Source organism: Planococcus citri, chromosome 2, assembly GCF_950023065.1.
Source record: "Planococcus citri chromosome 2, ihPlaCitr1.1, whole genome shotgun sequence".
Taxonomy (NCBI): Eukaryota; Metazoa; Arthropoda; class Insecta; order Hemiptera; family Pseudococcidae; genus Planococcus; species Planococcus citri.
The window spans coordinates 15,402,849-15,426,563 of NC_088678.1; the positions used below are offsets into that span (position 1 = coordinate 15,402,849).

General features: G+C 33.6%; 1 protein-coding gene across 1 annotated transcript in view; it reads right to left on the minus strand.

The window, feature by feature from the left end:
• The window catches only part of LOC135834785 (uncharacterized), a 272,925-nt gene extending 251,887 nt beyond the window's left edge, over positions 1-21,038 (minus strand). The window contains exon 1 of the mRNA XM_065348753.1: positions 20,060-21,038. Coding sequence (XP_065204825.1) covers positions 20,060-20,203 — 144 coding nt within the window. The 5' untranslated portion in view covers positions 20,204-21,038. The remainder of the gene's footprint in view (positions 1-20,059) is intronic.
• Positions 21,039-23,715: the final 2,677 nt, after the last annotated feature.

A 23,715-nucleotide genomic window follows, 5' to 3' on the forward strand; every position in this document is an offset into this window, starting at 1 on the left:
ATTGCAGTTGATCGTTTCACCTCGAAAAAAGGATTGTGCACACAGATGAGAGAAAGATGTAAGTAAATAATCCGGCTTAAATGTATCGTCGACCTATTAGGAAAAAAAACGATGGGGAATGAGAGTAGATGCAACGAATGAAATATCCACAAACGTGAAAAAAATCAGTTTTAATTTGAGGAAAAAACGACACCTCCGAACATTACCAATATAATAAATGTGAAATTATTTGTGCTCTTTTTAGGGGAAAATATTGTTAAAATGCAATTCCAAACAAGCAAGGTCCAGATAATCTGGCAAGATGACTCCCAAAATTGAGTGATTTTTATTCAGTGTAGAGTGTAGTTAAATATTGCGAACAGTTGAAATGATTATACAAAAAATTTTTTTTCAAAACGGTTTCGTTATTATTTTTCTTTTTAAGATTACTCTCGAAAACATGCAGTAGAAATAAATTGAATTTGACGTTTGTGATTTTTTGAATAAAAAACTAGTCGGGGAGCCCGCATAAGGATCTATTGCACCCCCAGTCGATCCTCCTCTACAACTTTTTTCTTAAAGAGGGGAGTCCTAAGGAACATTTCTAGCCCCTGTACTCAAAAAAAGTGGCCCTACTTACAAAATGGCGGCCATTATGATTGACAGGTCAGCTAAAATCGCAGATTTTGCGTTCCAATATAGGACTTGCACAAAATTTTTCAAACCGTACAAAAATAGATCGAGAGATCAGACAAAAATTTATCACCTGTCAAAATTTCAAGTGCTAAAGTACGTTTTTCGATTTTTAGTGAATTTTTGAAAATCAAATGTAGGGCAAAAATGAGAGAAAAAATCAAAATTTTACCAAATTGACCAAGAAAGCTGAAATTTGGGATATATTCTCTATTTTCGACATGCCAAATCGATTGGAAACGGTTTCAAACCATTTTGAGTAGTTCTGGAGCCTCCAGCAGATTTTTGAAACTCGAAATTTCCACAAAATTTTATCAAATGGAGTTGGAAAGTCGAAGTTTACTCTGCAAACTAATTTCAATACACTACGAAGCCAACTGCAGGGGGATTTCAAGTCGTTTTGGAGCCTCCAGCGACTTTTTGAAAATTCCTGGAGCCGCCAGCAGATTTTTGAAACTTTAAATTTTCACAGAATTTCTTCAAATGTAGATGGAAAGCTGAAATTTACTCTACACTCCAATTTTAACACCCTCTGAAGACGACTTCAGGTGAGTTGAAGTCATTTTGGAGCCTCCAGTAATTTTCATAAAATTGCTGGAGCCTCCAGTAGATTTTTGAAACTTGAAATTCCCGCAACATTTTACCAAATGGAGTTGGCGAGCTGAAATTTACTTCGCTAACTAGTCGACTACATCGTGGTTTCAGATGGTTTTGAAGCTTCCAGTTACTTTTTGGAATTTTCAATTTTCCAAAAAACGCCATACGACCTTTCAAAAAGTCGCTGGAGGCTCCAAAACGACTTGAAATCCACCAGCAGTGGACTTCGTATTGAAATTAGTTTGCAGAATGAATTTAGACTTTACATCTCCATTTGATGAAATTTTGGGGAAATTTTGAGTTTCAAAAAAACTACTGGAGGCTCCAGTAATTTTCAAAAAATTGCTGGAGGCTCCAAAACGACTTGAAATCCCCCTGCAGTTCACTTCGTAGCGTATTGAAATTAGTTTGCAGAGTAAATTTCAACCATCCAACTCCTTTTGATGAAATTTTGTGGAAATTTCGAGTTTCAAAAATCTGCTGGAGGCTCCAGAACTGCTCAAAACGGTTTGAAACCGTTTCCAATCGATTTTACAGGTCGAAAAATGAGGTATATTCCAAATTTCAGCTTTCTTGGTGAATTTGGTAAAATTTTGATTTTTTCTCTCATTTTTGGCCTAGGTAAATTTGATTTTCAAAAATTCACCAAAAATCGAAAAACTCACTTTAGCTTTTGAAATTTTGACAGGTGATGAATTTTTGCCTGCTCTTTCGATCAACCTTTGTACGGTTTGAAAAATTTTGTGCAAGTCCCATTGACCTGTCAATCATAATGGCCGCTATTTTGTAGGTAGGGCCACTTTTTTTTTCTTCCTTAATAGGACTCCCCTTTTAAGAAAAAAGTTGTCCCGGAGGATTGACCCGGGGGGGGGGGGGGGTGCAATAGATCCTTGAGCGGGCTCTCCGACTAAACTTGAATCAAAATTTGAAAAAAATTCCTCCATATTTGATTTTTTGAGATTATCGGTTTTCAAACGAAACCTTCAATTAAGTTTATAATCAATCTTCTGACTTGATATAGTCTCCTAGAAGCCTCAGAGAAGCCCTCCAGAACATTCTCCAGTTAAAAGTTGATGATTTATCAAATTCCAGCCAATGGCGAATTTCAAAATTCCAAAAATCTGTTCAAAATCACTTTTGAAAGGGAAAGGGGAAAATTTGAAAAATTAATGAAACCTCAGGCTATCGTACATCTAGTGAAAGTAGTGAAAAAGTTGTGATTTTAAAAATGAGTAAGTACCAATTTTTGTACATAGGTACTTGAAAATCATTTTCATTTTTCAAGTACAAAAAAGTACCTACCTATCTCTTGGTGCAATCATTATTCAACACAGAGTATTTCGAAACCCCAGTGGATGAAAATTTGATTTGCAATCCACAAAAATATTTATTTTGAAATAAGAATTAGAACATTTCCGCTCGAGCAATGATTCTATCTTCTGTTCAAAAAATAATCACGCTATAAAGAAGATTTTTAGAACATTAGGTATCTCAAATTTTTCACCTTCTTCGGGAAAAAAAAGTCATACAAATGATTTGCCTATCTTTAAAAATTGATGAAGTAGCTGCAAAACTTCAAACGCATTTTTTCAAGAAAGTATCCAGGTAAATTTTCCACTTTGGTTTTTTTTATTCCACTCGTCGTGAACTAGGTGCAAGATAAATAAGTCACGAGCACGTGTATAAGGCGTATTTTCACAATCGAAGATTATCATGTCGTACTCGTATATACTACAATGTACGTCCATACATATAGTATTAAACATGTATCGCGACGACAATCTGACATTGAAGGAGTGAAGGAAGGAATGGAATAATACGAACGAGTACTTCTTAATTTATAAGTTTCTTAGTCTCGAGCTCTTAAATTGAACGAACCCTTTAGAAAAGTTTCCTATTCCCCCAAATTGTATAACGACTTACGCACGCGATCAGCTAGTTAAATCGTCCGACTCGAATCGACAATTTATAAAGGAATAATAGCGTAAGTATTTTACTCACAATTTTATACAGAACTTCGATACCTATACTTGGATGAGACGAAGGCAAGGTACTCGTACTCCTTTCTTTACATATAAAAATTGACATCGGCACAGCGCAACAATATAAAACGACTATACTAGGTATATATAAAAAGTAAACCTTCTTCTTCCATGATGATGTACACAACAACAACATGAAGAACACCGAACCACCACCGGAGAATAATGTAAATTGATACAGGCGTTTATCGTCTTCAACACGTCTCCGGCTTGCTCCAGATATCTACTCGAGTATTTTGTCGTTTTTTAAGCTTTAAAACGCCAGATAAGAAAAAAAAATTGCGTTACGATATTTTTTCGTCGTCCTTGCAACGACTATAATACGTACATATCCTCACAATACAACACAATATGAGGAGGAGAAAAACTACCAATAAGATGAGACGAGGGTATATGGTATGGTACATATGAAAATAAAGAAACATTTAACAAGCTTCTCGAACACTTTTCATTTACATTTCGTAATGTAGTCGAGGAAAAAAAAAGAAAGCTCTATAGTTCGCGTCTCTGGAAGCGTGGTAATGTACTTTGTAGTGCATATAGTCGTCATCTACATAGCTGCAAAGTCGAACTCGAAACGATACGAGAATACAAATTTCATTTAAATTCCATCGCTGCTGAGTTGAGTCGACAACGAGGTACAATAATGACGAATTAGCATTTATCGAAAGTCTATTCCAACACCTGGGCTCATATAAGCAAAGTGAAAATATTTCAGACGAAAAATTCCATCTGGTTTCGTGCTCGATTAGTTCTTCACTGAGGAGTTTGTTGAGGATCTTATGGAATATGAGGCAAAACAGAGGGTAATTTCGCTGTGTGTCTGCAATATGTACACACTTACTGTACTACAGATAGCTAATTTGGAAGAGTGAAATGCGTACACAAACACTTGTTACACGACTATATATGTACTTACTATGTATGGGTGAATAGATAGATGAGGTATACTCAATGTGTAGGTACTGTTTGCTCGTTTACTCGTTTTATTAATGAATTCAGCGGCATGTACCGGCGCGTTAAATAAATATATACCGAGTAAAAATAACATTAGTGTACGCTTTTGTCGAGGCGTTTCTTTTTTTCACAATTTAACTCGCTCGTCTTATCGATGAGCTTACCTAACTATACAGTCCTCATGGTCGAAAAAATGAACTTGTTATGCTCTCGAGTACTTCTTTTATCATCCAGATATGCATATTGTTTCCCTATCTATAGTGAGCTACTTATTAACCACCGTGTGTCTAGAATCTCATACGTGACTACTTCTTGGATACCATTCAGAGAATTATGCTTATATTGATCGTGACACGACCGAAAATGATCATTCGAAATGAGTCTAGCTTGGTCAAAACAAGTGGAACTATATCCTTATTCAAATTTCAAACCATTCGCAAAATCAGACTCTTGTTTTCCTCCATCATAAAGTATGGCGAATTTATGTACAAGCACCCGGCCTCATGCGCCATGTTTTTCTTCACACCGTGTACCTAGTGTACCCTATGAGAGTATTATTTATCAAGAAATGAAATCCTCGGGTATATATTTTAAGTATTATTAATCCTTTTTGATACGGAATTAATTACGTAACCCGTAAACAACCGCAATTACCGACGAAAGGCCAGCTACCTATAGATATAAGTTTTGTACTCGGAAAGAAGAGAAAAACAACAACCACATAGCTATGGTACCTACGGAAAGGTTGACAGTTTTCATTGTTTAGTTTTTCCGGGTGTTGTGCCGCCGTATATTTCTGGTATATAAGGCTTTAGATTTATATACCTAAGGGGAGTTCTACTAGGTACCTTCAGTATCGCGTATGCTATCGTCGATTCTATATTCTACAAGAAGGTAGGTATTCCTGTGTAAGTGTGTATTGATGGGTACATGTGTAACTACTGTAACTGTATATGTAGATATTAGTTACCTTGTATGAATGGTCGATTATTGCGAAACGATTCTCGGAAGCTTTATGGAATTAATTATCGTCTATATTTATATTATGTACCTACGGTGCTGATATCACAATTCATCCGGATCGAAGAAAATAAAGGAGCGAGGGGATTTTTTTTTGCAACGATTGGGTCTTGGTTTATGTGTAGTTATGACTTGGATTAGGGTTTGATAAGGGTCGTTGTACCTTGAAATGGGTCAAGTGGTGAGATTTCGTTGCTATGTATAGGTAGGTAAAAGTATCGGAAATTGAGCACGAATGTGACTTTCATTTGAACGTACCTGTGGAGGTTAAGATAAAGAGGATTTTTTGGGGTAATTTTTGTTACATTTACTAGCTGGAAATCTTTCAGGATGTCTGTCTGTGATTTGAACGAGACCATGATTTTTGGATAGAGCGTGTGGTCTTAAAGCCCCATAAATAACCAAAATTTCAATCGTTCAAATTGATTTTCGACGAATTTTTGAGCATTCAAAATTTCCATTTTTGGCAATTTACGTGTTTTTTTTATTTTTTTATTATTATTATTATTTTTTTTTAGAAATCAGAGTGTCTAATTGTCTACTAAAACCAAAAAAAGCAAATTTCTCGCTTTTTTCTTGCCTTCTTTTTGCTGTTTTCTTGCTTTCAAATATGAAATTTTGTACCCCTCCTCATATTTACGAGTAGGGTACGCAAAAATGATCTTCGCTACCCCCCTCCCAAAAAAATTTTTTCTCAAAAGTTTATGGATCGAAGCCATGTTATTTGGGGAGGGAGAAAACCAAACCCCATTTTAAAAAATAAAAAATCGTCATTTTAAGTAATTTTTCGAAAATCTTTCATAATGACGAATTGAAACGAAGGTAAAATTCGCGAGAGCGAAAATTTTCTGAAAAAATTGGTCCAAAAAACCAAAAAAAAACAACCATTTTGTATGTAATTTTACATTTTCACCGGAGCACAATAGTATCAAAATTTTTAAAAAATTAGTGGTTCTGTTCAGAAAAAATGAAAAATTCGCATTTTTCAGATGGTTTGGGTATTACGAGTATTTCTGGAATTTTCCAATTTAATTTTTGAAAGGAACATCTTGAACAGCCCGAGCGAAACGAGGGCAAAAGTTTTCAAAAATTTGTAATTTGAAAAGTAGGACAACATCAATTTTAATGAAAAAGGATTCGATTTTTCTGATCTCAACATTATTAAAAATTGGTGGGATAGCTTCAATTTTTCAGATATTTTTAATGTGAATTTTTTGGAAATTTTTTTGCTTTTTGAATGAATTTCTATACTATTTTCTTGCTGTCTTGCCACCCATGCCAATTTCTCGCCCTTTTCTTGCTTTCTTGCTATTTTCTTGCCGGTAGGCACTCTGGAAATGCACACCTACATATTTATCCAGTAAAAATAACTAATATAAAATCCCCCGAACCGAATCTCATAATTTTGAGCCATTTTGGAGGCTCCAGCGCGATTTTCGATTTCTCCAGAATTTTAAAATTTCTCCAGAATGACGTGAGAGGGCTCAAAATTACGGATAAAAGTCTCTACTCCATTTGTAGGTGCCAACGTTAATTTCCACCCCTTCAGGAGAAATCAAAAATGGCACTAGAGGCTACAAAATGACTCGAACTGAAGGAATTTGGATTTTGGGGTCGATTTCAGATAAGACAAATTCATTCGTACTAATTTCAAAAATTTCCCTTTGAACAGAATATTTTTGATTTTTCGGAATTTTTTTCGAAAATAAATATTCTGGTCAAAAAACGCACCTAAAGTGACTGACTGGAAATTGCTTCAGCCACAACACTATTTTTAGATACCTAAATTGATTTGCAGGCCTTCTGGAAAAATCAAAAATCGCACTAGAGGCTCCAGAAAAGGCTCAGTTTGGAGTTGGTGATAAGTTTTACATTAGATGAGATTCAGCCATTCGAGCAAAGTTCAGAAATATCTCTACGAAAAGAGAAATTTCGACTTTTTGAATTTTTCCCTTGTAAAATAATCTGATAAATAAAAAAAAACAAAAAAAAACCAAAAAAAACTCGAGGTATCCGTTTGGAAATTGGCTCAAATGTGGGTAAATCGTTTAAACTGGTCGACAATAAGCCACAATACAATTTTCAGTACTCCAAATTAATTTTCAGGACTTCTGAAAATATTTTAAATTTCTGAAGTATACCTGTCGAAAAATTGGCCCGGAAGCTCCAGAATAGCTATAAAAAGAGTGAAATTCGGCAGAAAAATTAATTAGTTTCAGGATCAATTTCCATAATTTTTACTGCATAAGCATACACATTTTTTTTTTTTAAAAAAAAGGACAAATCTTCGAAAATAATCAATCTGAAATTCTCAAAAATTCATATAAATCGAAAAATCAATTTGGGCAGCTAAAATTTTGGTTGCGAGGGTTTTAGATCATGTTCTTCTCAAAAATGTTGATCTTGTTCATATCGAATGCTGGGCGCTTTTTAAAGACTTTTCAGAAGGATTGAGGAGGTGAAGGCACGATTCGTGGAAAAATGACAGGGTTGAAATTCGTCGATCAAGATCAAAAAATTCGTTCGGAGTTGTTCTGACTTTCTGAGAGCAGAAGTATAGATTTTTCAGAATTCTTTTGAGAAATTTCAGATTTCAGGATGAAAAGACGAGGAGTTTTTAAAATTTGGCTAAATCATCGCGAAAATAATGAAAATCAGAGCAATCTGACTCATCAAATTCAGGAATTTCAATGGAAAAAAATTTCAACCGAAGGGGCTACTCCACCACTCCAAAAAAACTGAAAATTGGTAGTCTTGTATAAAGATGAGGAATTTTTAAAATATTGAAATTTCTGTCAACACATAATTGGTGCTGCGTGGATCATTCTTAAAATTTCAAAATCGATTTTAAAAGCCAAAAAAAATCTAAATGAAAAGTTGCAACAATTTAAAAAATTAGTGCTATAGAAACGTTCACTTATACGTGCCAAATTGCTCACTGTTCAATCAAAAAATAGCTTATATTGAGCTGAATGGAGAAAATCTTATTTTTGAGATCGCAACTCCCCTCCCCCCTCCCTCCCAATTTGGTGAACGATGGTGTGACTGCAGTGATGCATGGGTTCTAAAATTATCATTATTACATTATATTTTTTCCAAAGGATGATTTTCAGCACTATATGTATTATTGGCAAGGTTGCATTATTTTTAAAAATTGAAAATGTAACATGAAAAGACAATTTTTGGTTTTTGAGGGATTTTAATGCGTTCTGCTCAAATATCTGAGCAATTGTCGCGTATTTTGAGACCACCATTAGATGATTAGAATAAGGAGGGATGTAGAAGATTTGTTCGTGATTCTTGGTTTTTCATGAAGGATCCATTGGGAGACAGACGTGAAAATTGTCAAAATTATGTTTAAAATCACAAAAGAAATTTTCCTGACAGTGAATTTTTCCTGCAAAAAATCTATAGTCAACAGTTCTCATACCCCCCATTCGACGGTTCCTTACACATACTATAAGGGGAAGGGGGCAAAACCACTCGCGTAAACAAAATTGCACCTTGAAAGTACCTAGTATACAGTATTCTACGTATAGAAATTCGATACATCGTCGTCGTCGTACGTGATACTTGTACTTATTCGTATAAATATACGAAATGAAAACAAATCTTATAAAAATAAACAAGCGAACGGTGTAATTTAACGACGACAATAGCGAAAGCCTATCTATAGTACGTAAAGGTGATCTCATCGAATAAGATGAGAACCTCCTCACCCCGACCCCACATTTCCCTCACCCCTTAAAGGGTTTTCTTATATAGGCAACCTATACCTATACACGTATACAGGGAGGAAAAAATAAAGAAAAACAAATTCATTTCGTACCTATATAAGGGTACACGTTTCTCGCGATAGGTACTGCGAGAACACTTGGTAAAAATTGATTTTTTTTTTGAACATTACAATACATAGAAGAACGAACGAGTCAGGAGGTTTTTTCTCGTGTTGGTAAACAGACCACAAGCGGAGGTTGTTATTTTTCTTCATACACATCTATATAGGTAGTGGTATATTTTTCGAAAAAAAAAAATACACACAGAGCAGGTTGTTAACGCCAATGCCGATGGTTTTTTTCCTCTTCGTCTTTTCTTTCAACATCTATTATAGATTTTTAATTTAGCGAAAATACTCTCGGTCTCCCTCTCTTTGATACATTGAAGGAGTACCTGTCGTTATTGTTTGTTTGATTTTCATTATGAGAAAACTATATAAACTGACGATGTATTCGCAGCGAGAGCATACAATCGTGTTAATTCGCTACGCGGATGGAGTTCTAGTCGCTCTCAGCATGTGTATCGAGGCGGATGTTTATTTTTACGTAAAAATCCATTAATTTTGTTCGATAGATGGCTTCGAACAGTGTTGTATAACTTTATCAATGGTTCGTTATATTCTCGAGTTCTTTTTTTCTTATTCTTATATTTGTTTTGTTTTTTTGTTATTTTGGGAAAAAAAGCAATTGACTCGCGCAGGTGGGTCCGAAATATGCCGGAACAGGTTTGACGAATCTGTTCTTTTATGTAGCTCTTCTCTTGTGATGATGTTGAAACAACGATTGTGAGATGAATTAGTAGTACTTTAGTATATAGGTATACAAAACAAATATCCACCAAAGAGATCCATTCGCGATAGATAAAAGACCAGCAGACTACTACCGGTGTCATAAATTACGTGTCTATCGTCGTGTTTGTATACATAATAAGCCAATTATTAAGCTTCCGCAGAGTAAAGCACAATAGGTTTCGGAGCCATATAATAGTACGTATGGTTGTGGCGAATTAGGCACCATATAGAGGAATGTGTACTCGTCGCTGAGACATACTGTACATTGACTAATGATACTATAGTACTATGTACTGTACTGTATAACGTGCGATTGTCACAGCTCGCTAAATGGTCTCTGTTTTCTTCAACTTGGTGGAGGAGAAGACGAGCCATCCTTAATGCAATCTTTTAAGTAGGTTTTCGTGTAAAGATTTTTCGTAATTTTTTTTTTTTTTTGTTTGCCTCTTCCTCTTCCTCTGATTCGTCTATAGCTGTTCGGGGGTCTGACTTTATATCACGTCTGGTAAAAATTGTGAACACACGTAATAATAATAAGTAGACGTGTAGGTACGATGACGAGATGAGATAAGTTACGTACTATAGGTAGGTAGGTATACCCAGTATACATACATATATGAGTTAAAGGACAAGGTTTTTCATACATATAAACGTGACCTCATATCTTCAACCAAGAGGGTACGTATCTCAACCCTTTGTATTAACAAGAATACTTCTATTGTTTTGCCTGCACACAGCCCCATTCGGCATGCACCTCATCATCCATTCGCAGCAGCAATTTTAAATCACTCGCGTTAACATGGGATAAGCAAGTCATCCGTTCATTTGTATGGAGTAAAGATGGGTCCGCTGAATGTTGCCGAGCTCTCGGGAATGAATAGGCAATTACGTTGATAAATCATTACAACCGAGAACGAGCTAGCGCACAGATCCCATAAATATCCAACGTGCGTATGTGTATTCTGTGCTGTGTCCTGTGTGTGGAAGTAGAAGTAGAAGAGTATTCTACGAATAAATGCGTACGTGTTACCACTCTTTATTAAGGGATGCGATGGAAAAATATTACCGAGGAGTATTTTTATAATCTTAGTATGCGTGAGTTTGCTTTTATATAGTAAGGTAGTATGGTGAAATATGATGTGGTTCGGGGGTAGTTTTATTCCACCAAAGATGGAAATTTGATCGGTCGCCAGATTTTCCACGAGATGATTTGCTGGGGGGGGGGTCTGTTCTGGTTTCAGAGTTTTGATATTTGAGTCCATCGAGTTGGAGGAAATCAATTACATATGTCCATTTTTCATTTTCAAAAATTCAAAAACCTGCCGAAGTTTGAAATTTTTAGGTCCATTTTGTGAGATTCCAACTCTGAATATTCGTCTTAAGTCCATCCAAAAAAAATAAAAAATAAAAATGCTCGATGGACATTTTGAAATCGTTTCAAATACATCAGCGGATTTTTCATTGTTCTGGTTATGGTATTCTGGAGCCTCCAATGAAATACATATTTTACATTTTTGTGTTTTTGTTATTTTTCATCTCCAGAACGAAGAGGAATTGTTTTGATACAGGTGTCATCGATTGGTTATACACTCGCAATTTCCCATTTTTTTTTTCGTCAGGAAGAGGGTGATAAAGCACACTTTCACACTTTTCAGCCAACATTTTCTCAAATGTCACATTTTTCAGTAAAATTCGCCCTAATTATGACGTTAGCTCCAGTAAATATCATATTAGAAGCACTGAAACGGTTTAAAAAATCAAACACTATTCCAGAAAGTTGAAGTAGGCCAGAAAGCTGGTCTTTTTTCATCCTATAAATTTGTCATCACCTCATCGTCCTACCTATTTGATTCTTGAGTCTCGACCTTGAAATGATTATGTTACATTTTCAATAGAAAAAATGCGACGTTGCCAACAATGCATCTTATGCTAAAAATAACCCTTTTAGAAAAAGGTTGTGCAGTATTGATAATTTTAGAGCTCATCATTGCAGTCGTACCATCACCTAGGTGAGGGAGGAGAAGTTGCGACCTCAAAAATACGATTTTCTCGTTTTTTAGGCTTGCCCGCTCGTCTATCATCATTCTGAGATTAGTATTGAGACCAATGAAAAATCTATCAGAGGGTCTCAAAGCTTCTAATAAGGTCTACTTTCATAGATTTTAGGTACCTATGCTTGATTTTCATTCGTCTTTTTTTTTTTTTTTAGCAAGCTTTGAGAACATCTTGACCAGAGTAATTTCAACAAAATCAACTCAAATTTGATAGTTACCTATTTAGCTTATTTTATAGGTCGCATGAAACCCTCTTCGAAAATCTCAAACATCATTACTACATTTCAAGCTCAAAATTCTTCAAAACTCCTCAAAAATTAAGTTTTGATGAAAATTTCTGATTTTTTACAAAATTTTAATCCTTTTTGATTCGTTGCATGATACGTTTTCAAAACTTCTGAAAACCATGCCCCAATTTTAGGCTTAAAATTCTACAAAGAAGTTCAAAAAATTTTGAAATGAACTTTTGTGTTTTTTTTCTTCAAAATTTCAATCCATTTTGACAGGTTGCATGACACTTTTTTCAAATCAAAAGTGCTTTAAAAATGTTGAAAGAATTTTTGATTTTTATTTCAACTTTTTTAGTTTTTTAATAGGTCATGATTATGACAATTTTTCTCGAGAACCCCTAAAACAATCGCACAATAAATTTTAAGCTAAAAATTCTACAGAAGTGCTCAAATATTTTTTTATTTTTTTGATAATTTTATTGAAAACTTTCAATCCAATCAGACACAAAATATGCATCATGAAAGATGTATTCACTCAATAAGGTAGGTTCTAGTTCGCTGGAATTATCAAGTAATTGTCTTCGCAGTTATTATTTATTGGGTAATTTTCTGTAATTACCGGGTTATTTGACGTAAGTAATTAGCCTACCAGGGATTTTGTTCGGGTGAGTATCTAAGAAGATTTTTTCGTACATGGAGAATTGGGGATGAATAAGTAGCAGGAAAAAAATGTCGAAGCGAATTCAGTGAAGTCTATTTCGAGTTGGAAGCCACTCAGGAAAAATTTGAGCTCGGGTGGCATGCTCCTGGAGGGAAGATATTGGCCCTCAAAAAAAGGAGAATTTTTGGAAAACTCGTGACATTAATTTTTTCTCTAGTTCCTACCCAACCTGTTTTGGATAAAATAATCCAGCCCCAAGTGAAAGTATTTTAGATTCTGCGTCGATCTAGAGGCCATTGACGTCAAAATCCAAGACCACTTCTGGCAAATTTTTGGTCGAATTCATGTTTCCAAATTTTTTTCTCTCCAAAATTTCGTTTTAATCGAGCTAAAAACATCGAAAAATACTTATTATTTCTCAAACTGTGGAAATATTTTGAATCGCAGAGGTATCAATTTTTTTCCTTGATTGCTAATTTCAAAAAACAAAAAGAAATTGTGGGTTTTTGGCTATTTTTTTTTCTTCAATTTTTCGATATTGAAGTAGAAATCATTAAAAATATTGACACCAGTGCATTCCAAAATGTTTCCCCAGTTTATAATTTGTAGTGTAAAGTATTCGAGAAGAAAACATTTTCAAAACACGAATTCACTCAAAAAATAAGCTCTATGCAAATTTTCCACCGATCAGTAGAACCTTAAACATGGTCTTGGATTTTGAAGGCAAGTGCCTGGGTCGACGCAGAATCTCGAATACTATTTTTTGAAACTGTGCAATTTTTTCCAAAACAAGTTGGGTAGATGATGGGGCGAAAAACACGTTTTTTTTGGTTTTTTTAAATGTGTTCTCTTTGAGGACTTATACTCGTAGGTACTTACACCAAGAGCACCTCTGGAGCTAAATTTTTTTCATTTTGAGTGACTTCAATCTCAAAATGATTTAATTTGGGTAAAAAATATGTATATTTGACCTCAAAAGAAATTGTTGAAGATATCTTTTGCGTGATTGATCCTTTTTTTCAGCCCCCAATCAAGAAAAATTCCGAATAATTTTTGCTTAAAAAAATATCAAAAATGATAAGCCAAAAAAAGTTTGAAAAGAAAAGTTTTTCGAATGAGTATTTTTAAAAAGAAATTAAATTCAAATTGGAATTTTGAAGGTGGAATTGGTTCGGCGAAATGATAAATCCATTTTGCTAAAAAAAAGTCGACCTCAATGATCAAATAGAGAGAGAATTTCGACCTTCTTTTTGAGTAGATAATCATGATTCTGAAGGAGGGGGAGGGGGAGAGAGCGTCCTCCACGTACAGATAAATACTGGTCAATTTATTAAAAAAATCATCAAGTTTTTTCACCTTATTCGTTCAAATTCATCAAATAAAATTAACGATATCAAAAAACCTACTCCATCACCAATATCATACCAATGTCGACACAATTAGAAAATATTTCTCATGTACTCGTGTATAATATATTTTTTTGAAAAAATCCATCACCTTTATAACCTTCTACGTGAGACATTTTTTTACTATACAAACCCTTTCAAAACCAACGACACCGAGATCTCTCTTCTACATAAAAACTCGATTCTACGGTGATAGTGAAAGATTCAGGATCGAATACGACAGTGTACAAAAACCCTCATCTAAAAACATGTTCGAACTATAACACGAGTTTCTTCTTTTAGATACCAGATAAGCTTTATTAGACCCATTTCTCATTCGACGATCACACCCGTTGATTTCTTACCTATTTTTTTTTTCATACCTACAATATTTTTCTGTTCATCAACCAGAATCTGAATATTTTTACGACTCATTTTGTCTCCTCTCTCGAATACGGTCTCCAGCCTAATACAGATTTTTTTTAAGGCAGTACACGCGTGTTAGGAATATAAATTTTAAAAATATTTTTAAAAAAATTATTACAATACACGTGGCAGTTTTCAAAATGGATTGTAATTTTTATATTCTGTAAACGTGTCTATATAACCAAGCTAGGTACTTTTTTGTGGAAAAAAATACCTACGCGGTATGGTTCGACATCAAAATGCTGTTTTGTGGAAAAGTATTATTTTTTTGGGTAAATATCGTGACAGAGAACCTAAAGGTGGTTATTAAATTTCTTATACGCGTGTATACCTTTACCTATATACCTATAGCTATAGCTACAGAGCGCCAACCAACGCCATATACTCGCGTAATTGGACTAATAACTTTATGTAGTGTAATTTTAGTCGACAATATTTTATATAAACACGAGATACTGCACGATTTCCACTTTCGTTATACTCGCTGAAGCAGTACGAATTTTCTATGTTTACTTTTATCAGTACCTTACCTACCTACATATTATAGATAACTTAAACGAAAAACGAAATCGATGCGAATTGTTCTTTGTGGCTTCATCTTTGAAACTGCACAAGATATCGTGTTTCGTATCTTCGATGGTATCTTTCTCATCGTTATAAACAGTTGAAAAAAAAACCTCTCTCAAAATGTATTTGTAAATAGATACCTACGAGATACCGAGTATATCGAAAACGACTCCCTCTAATACAAATATTTTTTTAATCGAGTAACTACATACGGTATATACGTTCGTATAGCACCTCCGGCAGATTTTTTTTTTCAAAATAGCTACGAGTATCATTTTTAGATTAATTTTCCCGCGTTGCATTGTTGATTGCCGGGTCATTTGCGCCCAACTAAAGGGTATTTTTTACCCTTTACCCCGAAGGGGCTACCGAATACGACACACTACGGTTAATTGGACGTAAGGTTCTTGATTATTCCTCGCCTTGTCTAATGGAGTTTTGATAACATACTGTATAACTATCATATGTATTTGTACCATGGTGTTTTGGTGTTCTGAAATTATCTCCAGTGTACATGATGCTGGCGGTAATGTCCCTTCCAAAGGTATTTGAACCTATAATATTTCGACTCGCAAACCTATAATAAATTATTGTATAGGGAGGGAAGAAATTAAATAAAAATTATCTACTCGGTGATTCAATTACTGGGTTGATTTTTAAACTATGTTGCGAAGGTATTTGATCACGTTGGGGTAACTTTTTTTCACAGGTAGCTTATTTTTAGTGCGGTGTGGTTTGATTGAAAATTAAGGGGGAAATATTATTTTCGGTGATGGTATTTATTTTCAATACGAAGAGGGAAAAGTTCGCAATTGAATTAAAATTGGAAATAAAAGGGAATCGAAACTTCGAAAGTTTGCTAGGTTTTCAGTACCAAATCTAGTGTAAAATTACAAACACTCAAAAAAAAATAATTGCAAGTTTCTAAAATTGCGGGAAAAACTCAAAATTAGGTAATTTTTTAGAAACTGATTTTTTTTTTGGTCTCCTAATCATCAAATAACATCACAGAAATTATGGATAGCGACCCCAACAAACTTTAAAAATTCATTATGTTTTTTTCCAAAACTGGTCTAATGCCTCGAAACATTTCAAAGGCTCAGATAATTATACCTAGTCATATTTTTTCAGATGAATAAATCTATTTTAAAAATTTCCAGTAAGATGAAAAAATCGAAGAATTTGAGCAAAATATCAAAAAAAAAAAAATGAGTAGATAAAAAGGGGGAAAACTCGGAAATTGAAGATTGAAGATAAAAACAAACCACCAAATTTTCATGAAATTTTCTGAAGATCTTACAAAGTTTCATTGTGCAGTATTTTAGCAGAGTGTTGGCAACGTTTTTTTTTCAAATGACAAATTTCCCTACTCCTCTTCCCCTCCCCCGGCCAACGAAAATTTAAAAAAGTATTATGATAAAAATAAATGGAATGTGTATGAGTTGTTTGAAAAAAATTTTCTTTTTTAACTGTTTTCAGTTTGAATTTTAAGTTGAACTGATTTTTTTTGCCATTGAGGACTTGAAAAAAATGACTAATAATCCAATTCAGGGCCACATCATCTTTTGAATTTAGTTCATTTCTTCCTCCAACAATTACCTATTTAGAAAAAATAAAAACTAAAACTGAAAATTTTCTCTTTTTATTTTTGTTTTTCTCTCCCCTTCGATTGAATTTTTTTCATCTTAAAAAACCATTTTGTAAAAAGTGCTAATATTTTTCCAACTATTTATAAAGATAAAAATGAAATATTGCAGAATTTTCAATTTATGAAATTGGAGCTTGAAAAAAGTCTTTTTTTGTCCTAATTTTTTTCACAAACATTCTTGAAACAATTTTTGGAGCAGGGAAGGGACCAAGAGGATGATTTAAACGTCATTCAGTCTGAAATGTGAACAGCGAACGTTTTCAAAAAAAAATTAACAATAGTTTGGAAAAAAACATGTTGTTTTAAGAATTTTTTATGGCAATTCGCAAGCTTTTTAATTTATTTTTCAGTTCTAAAATTCATGAAAATTGACATGAATCTAAATTTGTAAAATTTAAAATAAAATTCAGATGAAATTTCGACTTGTACTCCCCCCTCTTCCTCTCTTCTAACTTTTTTCTGCTTTGGAAAAGGCATTTTTGTACCAATTTTTCAGATACATGTTTACCATTGGGGAAGCTGAGAGCTTTGAGGGGGTTAGAGAGGTGAAAAGAGAGAAAATATGAACAAAATTTGTAAAAAAAATACCCACAAATGTTGGAAAAAAATTCTGACCAAAAAATATTGGACACAATTTTTTCCAACGATTGTAATTTTTTTCCGTCTCAAAATTCTTAAAAATTCAAACTGTTGATGAAATTTCAATCCAAAAAAAAAAATGTTTTTCTTTCGACGATTTTTTCAAGTCCCTTTGACAACTTTTTTTCCTTCTTTTATACTTCAATATTTTTATTGGAACACCTGAAAATTCGCATGATTTCCAATTCGTAAAATTTAGTACGAAATTATAAAATTTAAAATGACTTTTCTCTTTGTTTCTCACCCTTTCTTTCAAGGTTCCATATTTTTAAAATTTTTATTGAATTGCCTTTTTCAGTTTGAGTTTTATTCTGCGATTCTTCGTTATTTTATTTTTGGAGGGGGGGAGAGGAGGGGGATTTCAAAAAAAATGTAAAAAATTAGCAATGAATTTTCAAAAAAATAAATATTATATGTATTTTTATCTAGCATTGATTTGAAAAAGAAATGAAAAAAATTATCGTTCTCCATTTTTTTTCTCTACTCAAAATTTGTGAAAATTTTTACGATTCCAAAGTTGTAAAATTTGAAGTAAATTTTTGATGAAATTCAGACTTGCACCCTTTCTCCTCTTTTCATTCCCCTCGAGGGCTTCGTCATTTTTCCAATTTCCTATAAACTACATGTCAATCTACATTTTTCGAACTAAAAAATGTCTCAAGTGTTTCAAATTGAGCATTGGCCCTTTCCAGTCGAGCATTTAGAGCATTTGACATTCTTGAAATCATTTTTGGAGCAGGGAAAGATCGAACTAAGAGGATTATTTGAACGCCATTCAGTCCTAAAATTCGTGAAAATTGACGTGAATCCTAAATTTGTAAAATTTAAAATGAAATTCAGATGAAAAAATTTTCGATTTGGTACTTTCCTCCTCTCTTCTACTTTTTTTCTGCTTTGAAGGTGACCATTTTCGTGTCAATTTTTCAGATGTATTTCTCATTGGGGAGAGAGCTTGGAAGGGGAAGCGGTGGAAGAAAATAGAAAATTTGAACAAAATTTCTTCAAAAAAAAAAAAAAAATGAACCACAAATGTTATCTAGAAAAAAAATCTGACCAAAAAATACTGGGCACATTTTTTTCCAACGATTATAATTTTTTTCCTTCTCGAAATTCCCAAAAATTCAAAATATTGATGAAATTTTAATCTAAAAAAATATCTATCTATACTCTTCAGTCCCAATTTCATGGAGCATTTTTTCCCTTGAAATTTGGATGTACTCGTAGAAAAACAAACAGCGGATGTTCGAAAAAAACATCTACATTCTTTTAATATAAACTGTTATTTTTTAGTAAAAAATTTTTTATTTGAACGATTTTTTCAGGCTCTTCAAAAACTTTACTTATTTTCCATTTTTTTTGTTTCAATACTTTTATTGGAATTCCTGAAAATTCTCATGATTTCCAATTCGTAAAATTTCGTACGAAATTATACAAAATTTGAAATGACTCTTTTCTTTGTTTTCACATATTTTTCAAGGTTTCACTATTTTTAAGATTTTTATTGAATAACTTTTTTTTGGTCTTCTGAGATTTTTTGTTGAGTTTATTTGGGGGGGAGGAGAAGAGGGAGAGTTGAAAAAAATGTAAAAAATTAGCAATGAATTTTCAAAAAAAAAAGATTATGTATCGAGCATTGATTTGAAAAAAAATGATGAAATTATCATTCCCCATTTTTTTCTCTACTCAAATATTTGTAAAAAATTTCTGATCCCAAAGTTGTAAAATTTGAAGTAAATTTTTGATGAAATTCAGACTTTAACCCCCTCTTCTCTTCTCATTTCCCTCGAGGGCTTCGTCATTTTTCGAACTAAAAAATTTCCCAAGAGTTTGAAACTTGAGCATTGGGCCTTTCCAGTCGAGCATTTGGAGCATTTGATTTTTATATTGATATCTACCTAGTTTTCTTTTTAAAAAATCATCTTGTGAAAAATTTGGAGGAATCTATACCTGAAAACAGGCGACGAATTTTTCAAAAATGCGAATGAGAAAAAATATCAACATTTGCTGAAAAAATGCTCGATGTCGATGTAGATTTGGAAAAATTATCCACAATCCACTTCTCCAAAAAAAATCAAGTTTTCCAAATATTTTTCATCTTGTTTTTCGAAGCAATTCTTTCAGAATCAGAAAAACCCTTTCGATAAATTTGTACCTAGACTTGCACGAAGAAGGGTCGAAGAAATCAGCTGGTTTGTTTACCTTTTTGGAGTTAATTGAATGTATAAAAATCAAGTTCGAATGAAAAAAATACCTCAAATTGTTTCCTCAATCTTTGAATATTTATATTTCAGTAAAAGTCTGTTTAGGGAATAATTTTTCACCAATTTTAATGGAAATGAGGGAAAATTGCAGGTAATCTCGTTCGTCAATTTCTCGTGTTTGAATTAAGAATTTCAATTCGATTTCTTATCATCAAAATCATAATCCCACAGTCTTATAAGAAAATGATTCCAACTTCTTCGAAGTCTCTCGATAGGTCCAAATCAGACGAAAACACGTGACTAATACCTATACAAACCATTATGTGGTGTTCAATTCGAAATAGGTACCTTTCAGCACGATGAACTTAATCAAAATCCAAATTTTCAACTCACCTTAACGATACAATGAGCTCTACACTGAGCGATCCTCAAAGGCGATCCGATTTCTTCCTCAGCCAAAACACCATCATCACCACCGAAACCGAGCCACAACAATGTACACAACACCGATGAATAAAATACGTTTAAACGCGCCATCGTCGTGTCAGTCGTCGAATAAAATTACCATAAATACAATGAATAAATAATCAGTAATAGATTTGTATAAGTGAAAAAAAATATATACTTCTCACAGAGGAGCAAAAAAAAAGAAAAAACAAACCGAACTCTTTTTTTATATTATTTTAAAAAAATTAATAAACGAGTTATGTCCGAACGGCACTTTTTTACAAGCATATGTCAACTCCCGCTGAGCCTGGAGCCGTTAACTTTAAATATACTGCCTCACGATGGACGTTATTTATACAATCTATCCTACTTTTATTAATATTATTATACGGTTTTTGTCTCTCTTCTGATTCTTCTTCTACCTATTTAATCGTTAAACAAATACTACGATTTTTCGAACTGGACGCGACGCAAACTAATTTCCAAATTGATGGTAGAATAAAAAAAACTATGGAAATGAGACGATAGGTAGATAATAATAATAAAGATGATTAAGATGACCGATTCATGGATACTGTAGGAGGTTTGCTCGATTCATTGCTGGCACAAATGTAGGTAAAATTACTCCAATTTTTATCACCAACATGTACGTAGAAAACGTACTGGAAAAAAATTCCATTCAGGAAAATAATGAAAAATGATAACGAAACAGAAACACAACAAATAACGAAAAAAATTTAAAAAAATTACATCAATATGAAAAATAATCGCGCACCAAAAATAATCGCGTAAAAATCGCGAAAATATAAACAAGAGGACGAAAAATTAGATATTTTTTCGAAATATTAAATAAATAAAAATTGGCGGCAAAACGAAACAGCCGACATCACCACAACCGTAACCGTAAGAAACTGAATGGGTAAACATTGATGATGCTGCAGTAGGCATTGTGTTTGATTAAAGTATAGAGAAATGATGCTGGCACGGGCCACCAGAGTGCGCCAGGAAGCAGCCAGACGATGGGCAAAAAAGAGGGAGAAATCCCACCTTTTAAAAAACCATCGAAATGGTTCTGCCCACCGTGGTTTTGTTTTTTACTTATTCATTCTTTATTTTAAAATGCGACATCCACTTATTTTTTATAACGTATTTCCCCCTTGCCTTTTTTTTTAGTATTAGTAGGTACGTAATACGTGTACTTGTGTTCTTCTTCTTCTTGTGGCATGTAATTAGTACTTGAAATAACGAGCACACTACGTTATATTATTCGAAAAGTAAGTAGATCGCAACAAATATGGCGTCGTAGTGGTTTTTTTTTCAGCTATAACCGATGATTACCTATGTACATTAATTAAGCAAATTATTTCGTAGGTACGTGTACGTGTACGCGAGTTTATGGTGGTTTTTACTTTTTTTTTTCGGTGTTAATTTCTCGTTTATGTGTGCTGGAGTGTCTTCGAAGGAGGCGAGACGTATCATTGGTCGAGCTAGGTTACTCGTATACACATTGCCAGCGTCGAAATGTAATTAAAAGGTGATTTTTGGACGTAATTATACGATTTACGAGCGTATAATTGTTCCGGTCCGGTTTATACCTACGATAGGACCACTGGGAGAGGTCTTCGACATTTACCCAGCTCTAGTTGAATATACTTACAGACGAGAGAGTATAATTTCGCTATGGCGAGTTAACACCGTCGTCGTTGTCGAGCCACTTTTCGTCGATTGTAGATTTTTTAGTCTAGGTACCTGAACCTATATAAGTATGTACATTGGGGATTGGACTGGACTGGATCGTCGGGGTATGCGGAGTTGATTGATTAATCAGCCAATATGATCGATCGAGGTGATTGGCGAAGGTATATTAGGAGCCATGGGAGGATGGATGATAAAGAGGGGTATTTCAATTAAGATATCGAGAGATGATGCTGAACACAGATGTGTGGACTGTGGAGTATGGATGGGATGGAATGGAGTATGGACTATTAGTGAAGATGTGAAAGAGGTGTTGATATAGACGTTTGAAGTATGTGTTAATGGACGGGTCGTCGTGTCTGAATGTTTATACGAGTATAGTTTGTAGGTACGCGATTTATCGTGTGTTATTTGAAGAATGCGAGGTGAATGGTGCTGGAGATGGAGACTGAAGAGTAGAAATTGGTCTTTGGATTGATGATTTTTGTTTTTTTTTTGTTTTTTTGGAGGATCTGAGGGATGGGATCGATCATTTGAAGATGATGATGAATATCATTCGATTGTTGGCCTACCATTTTGGAGTAGGCTGAAATGTGATTTTTCAGATGGTAGGTAGGTAATTAATAATGAGAGCTGATGAATGTCGAAAATTACCTACCTATATGCTGATTGATGTCTTAAATTTTGAACTTCTGTCTGTATTTGCTCAAAGACAGTTGATCTGAAAATCAGGAGACTATCAAGGTACATTGAATCTGCCAAGTTCAAAATTTTAATTGAAATGTTTGCTATAAAATTTGTAATTGGATTCAATAGATTAGTTCGAGAATTGAGTATACTTGAGTAATTATGGTATTTCTTTCAAAATGAATTTCAAAAATTGAATTTACACATATAATCAGAAATTGTGATTTATGTTGATATACTTATACGTACTCCGGAACCGGAATTTCATCTGCTGGGAATATTTTGAATACGTAATAAAATCAAAAGTGTAATTTTTTAGAAGATTTAGTAAAAAAGTTTATGGTGATAATAAAGCTTTTTGAAAAAAAACTAGGTATTTGATGATCGACAGAGCTAACAGAAAAGTTTTTCATGCAATATTCTTTTCAGGGCAAGTTCTTCTCGTGCTGAATTTTTTTTTTTCTCCAAATCCAAAAACGTTGATCTTTGAAATCCAATTTTTTTAAACGGTAACAGTGATTTGTTGATTAGAAGCTGCTACAGCTTTATACGATTTTTTTTCGATCAACTTCTTTTTGGTCCATTTCGGTCACTTCTGATAGAAGTTACTTTAGTCACTTCAAAAATTTCGATATGGGTTTCAATATTTTCATTTTTGAGATCTCTAATTTTATTTTGTACTCATTTTTTGGTCAAAAAAGTAATTAATAATGAAAGCTGATGAACGTCGAAGATTACCTATCTATGCTGATTGATGTCTTGAACTTTGGACTTTTGTCTGTATTTGTTCAAACAGGTGGTGATCCAAAAATCAGAAGACCATCAAGGTACCTTACCTACATCTATGTACATTACCTACATTGCATCTTCCCAAGTCAAAACTTTAATCGAAATGTTTGCTATAGAATTTGAAATTGGTTCAATATTGTTTGGTTCGGAAATTAAGTAGGTATTACCTATCTGAGTAATTATTCTTTTCAAACTGAATTTACAAAAATTGAATTTACACGTTTAATCAAAAATTGCGAGTCGTGTTGACATACTCTGGAACCAGAATTTCATTTCCTGGAAATATTTTGAATATCAAAATCAAAAGTACAATTTTTAAAGAGAATTAGCGAAAAAAAATTTGATGACAAAATTTTCCGTGCTAAAATTATTTTTCATCCAAAAAAAGTAGTTTTTTTGAAATCCATTTTTTAAAACTGTAACAGTGATTT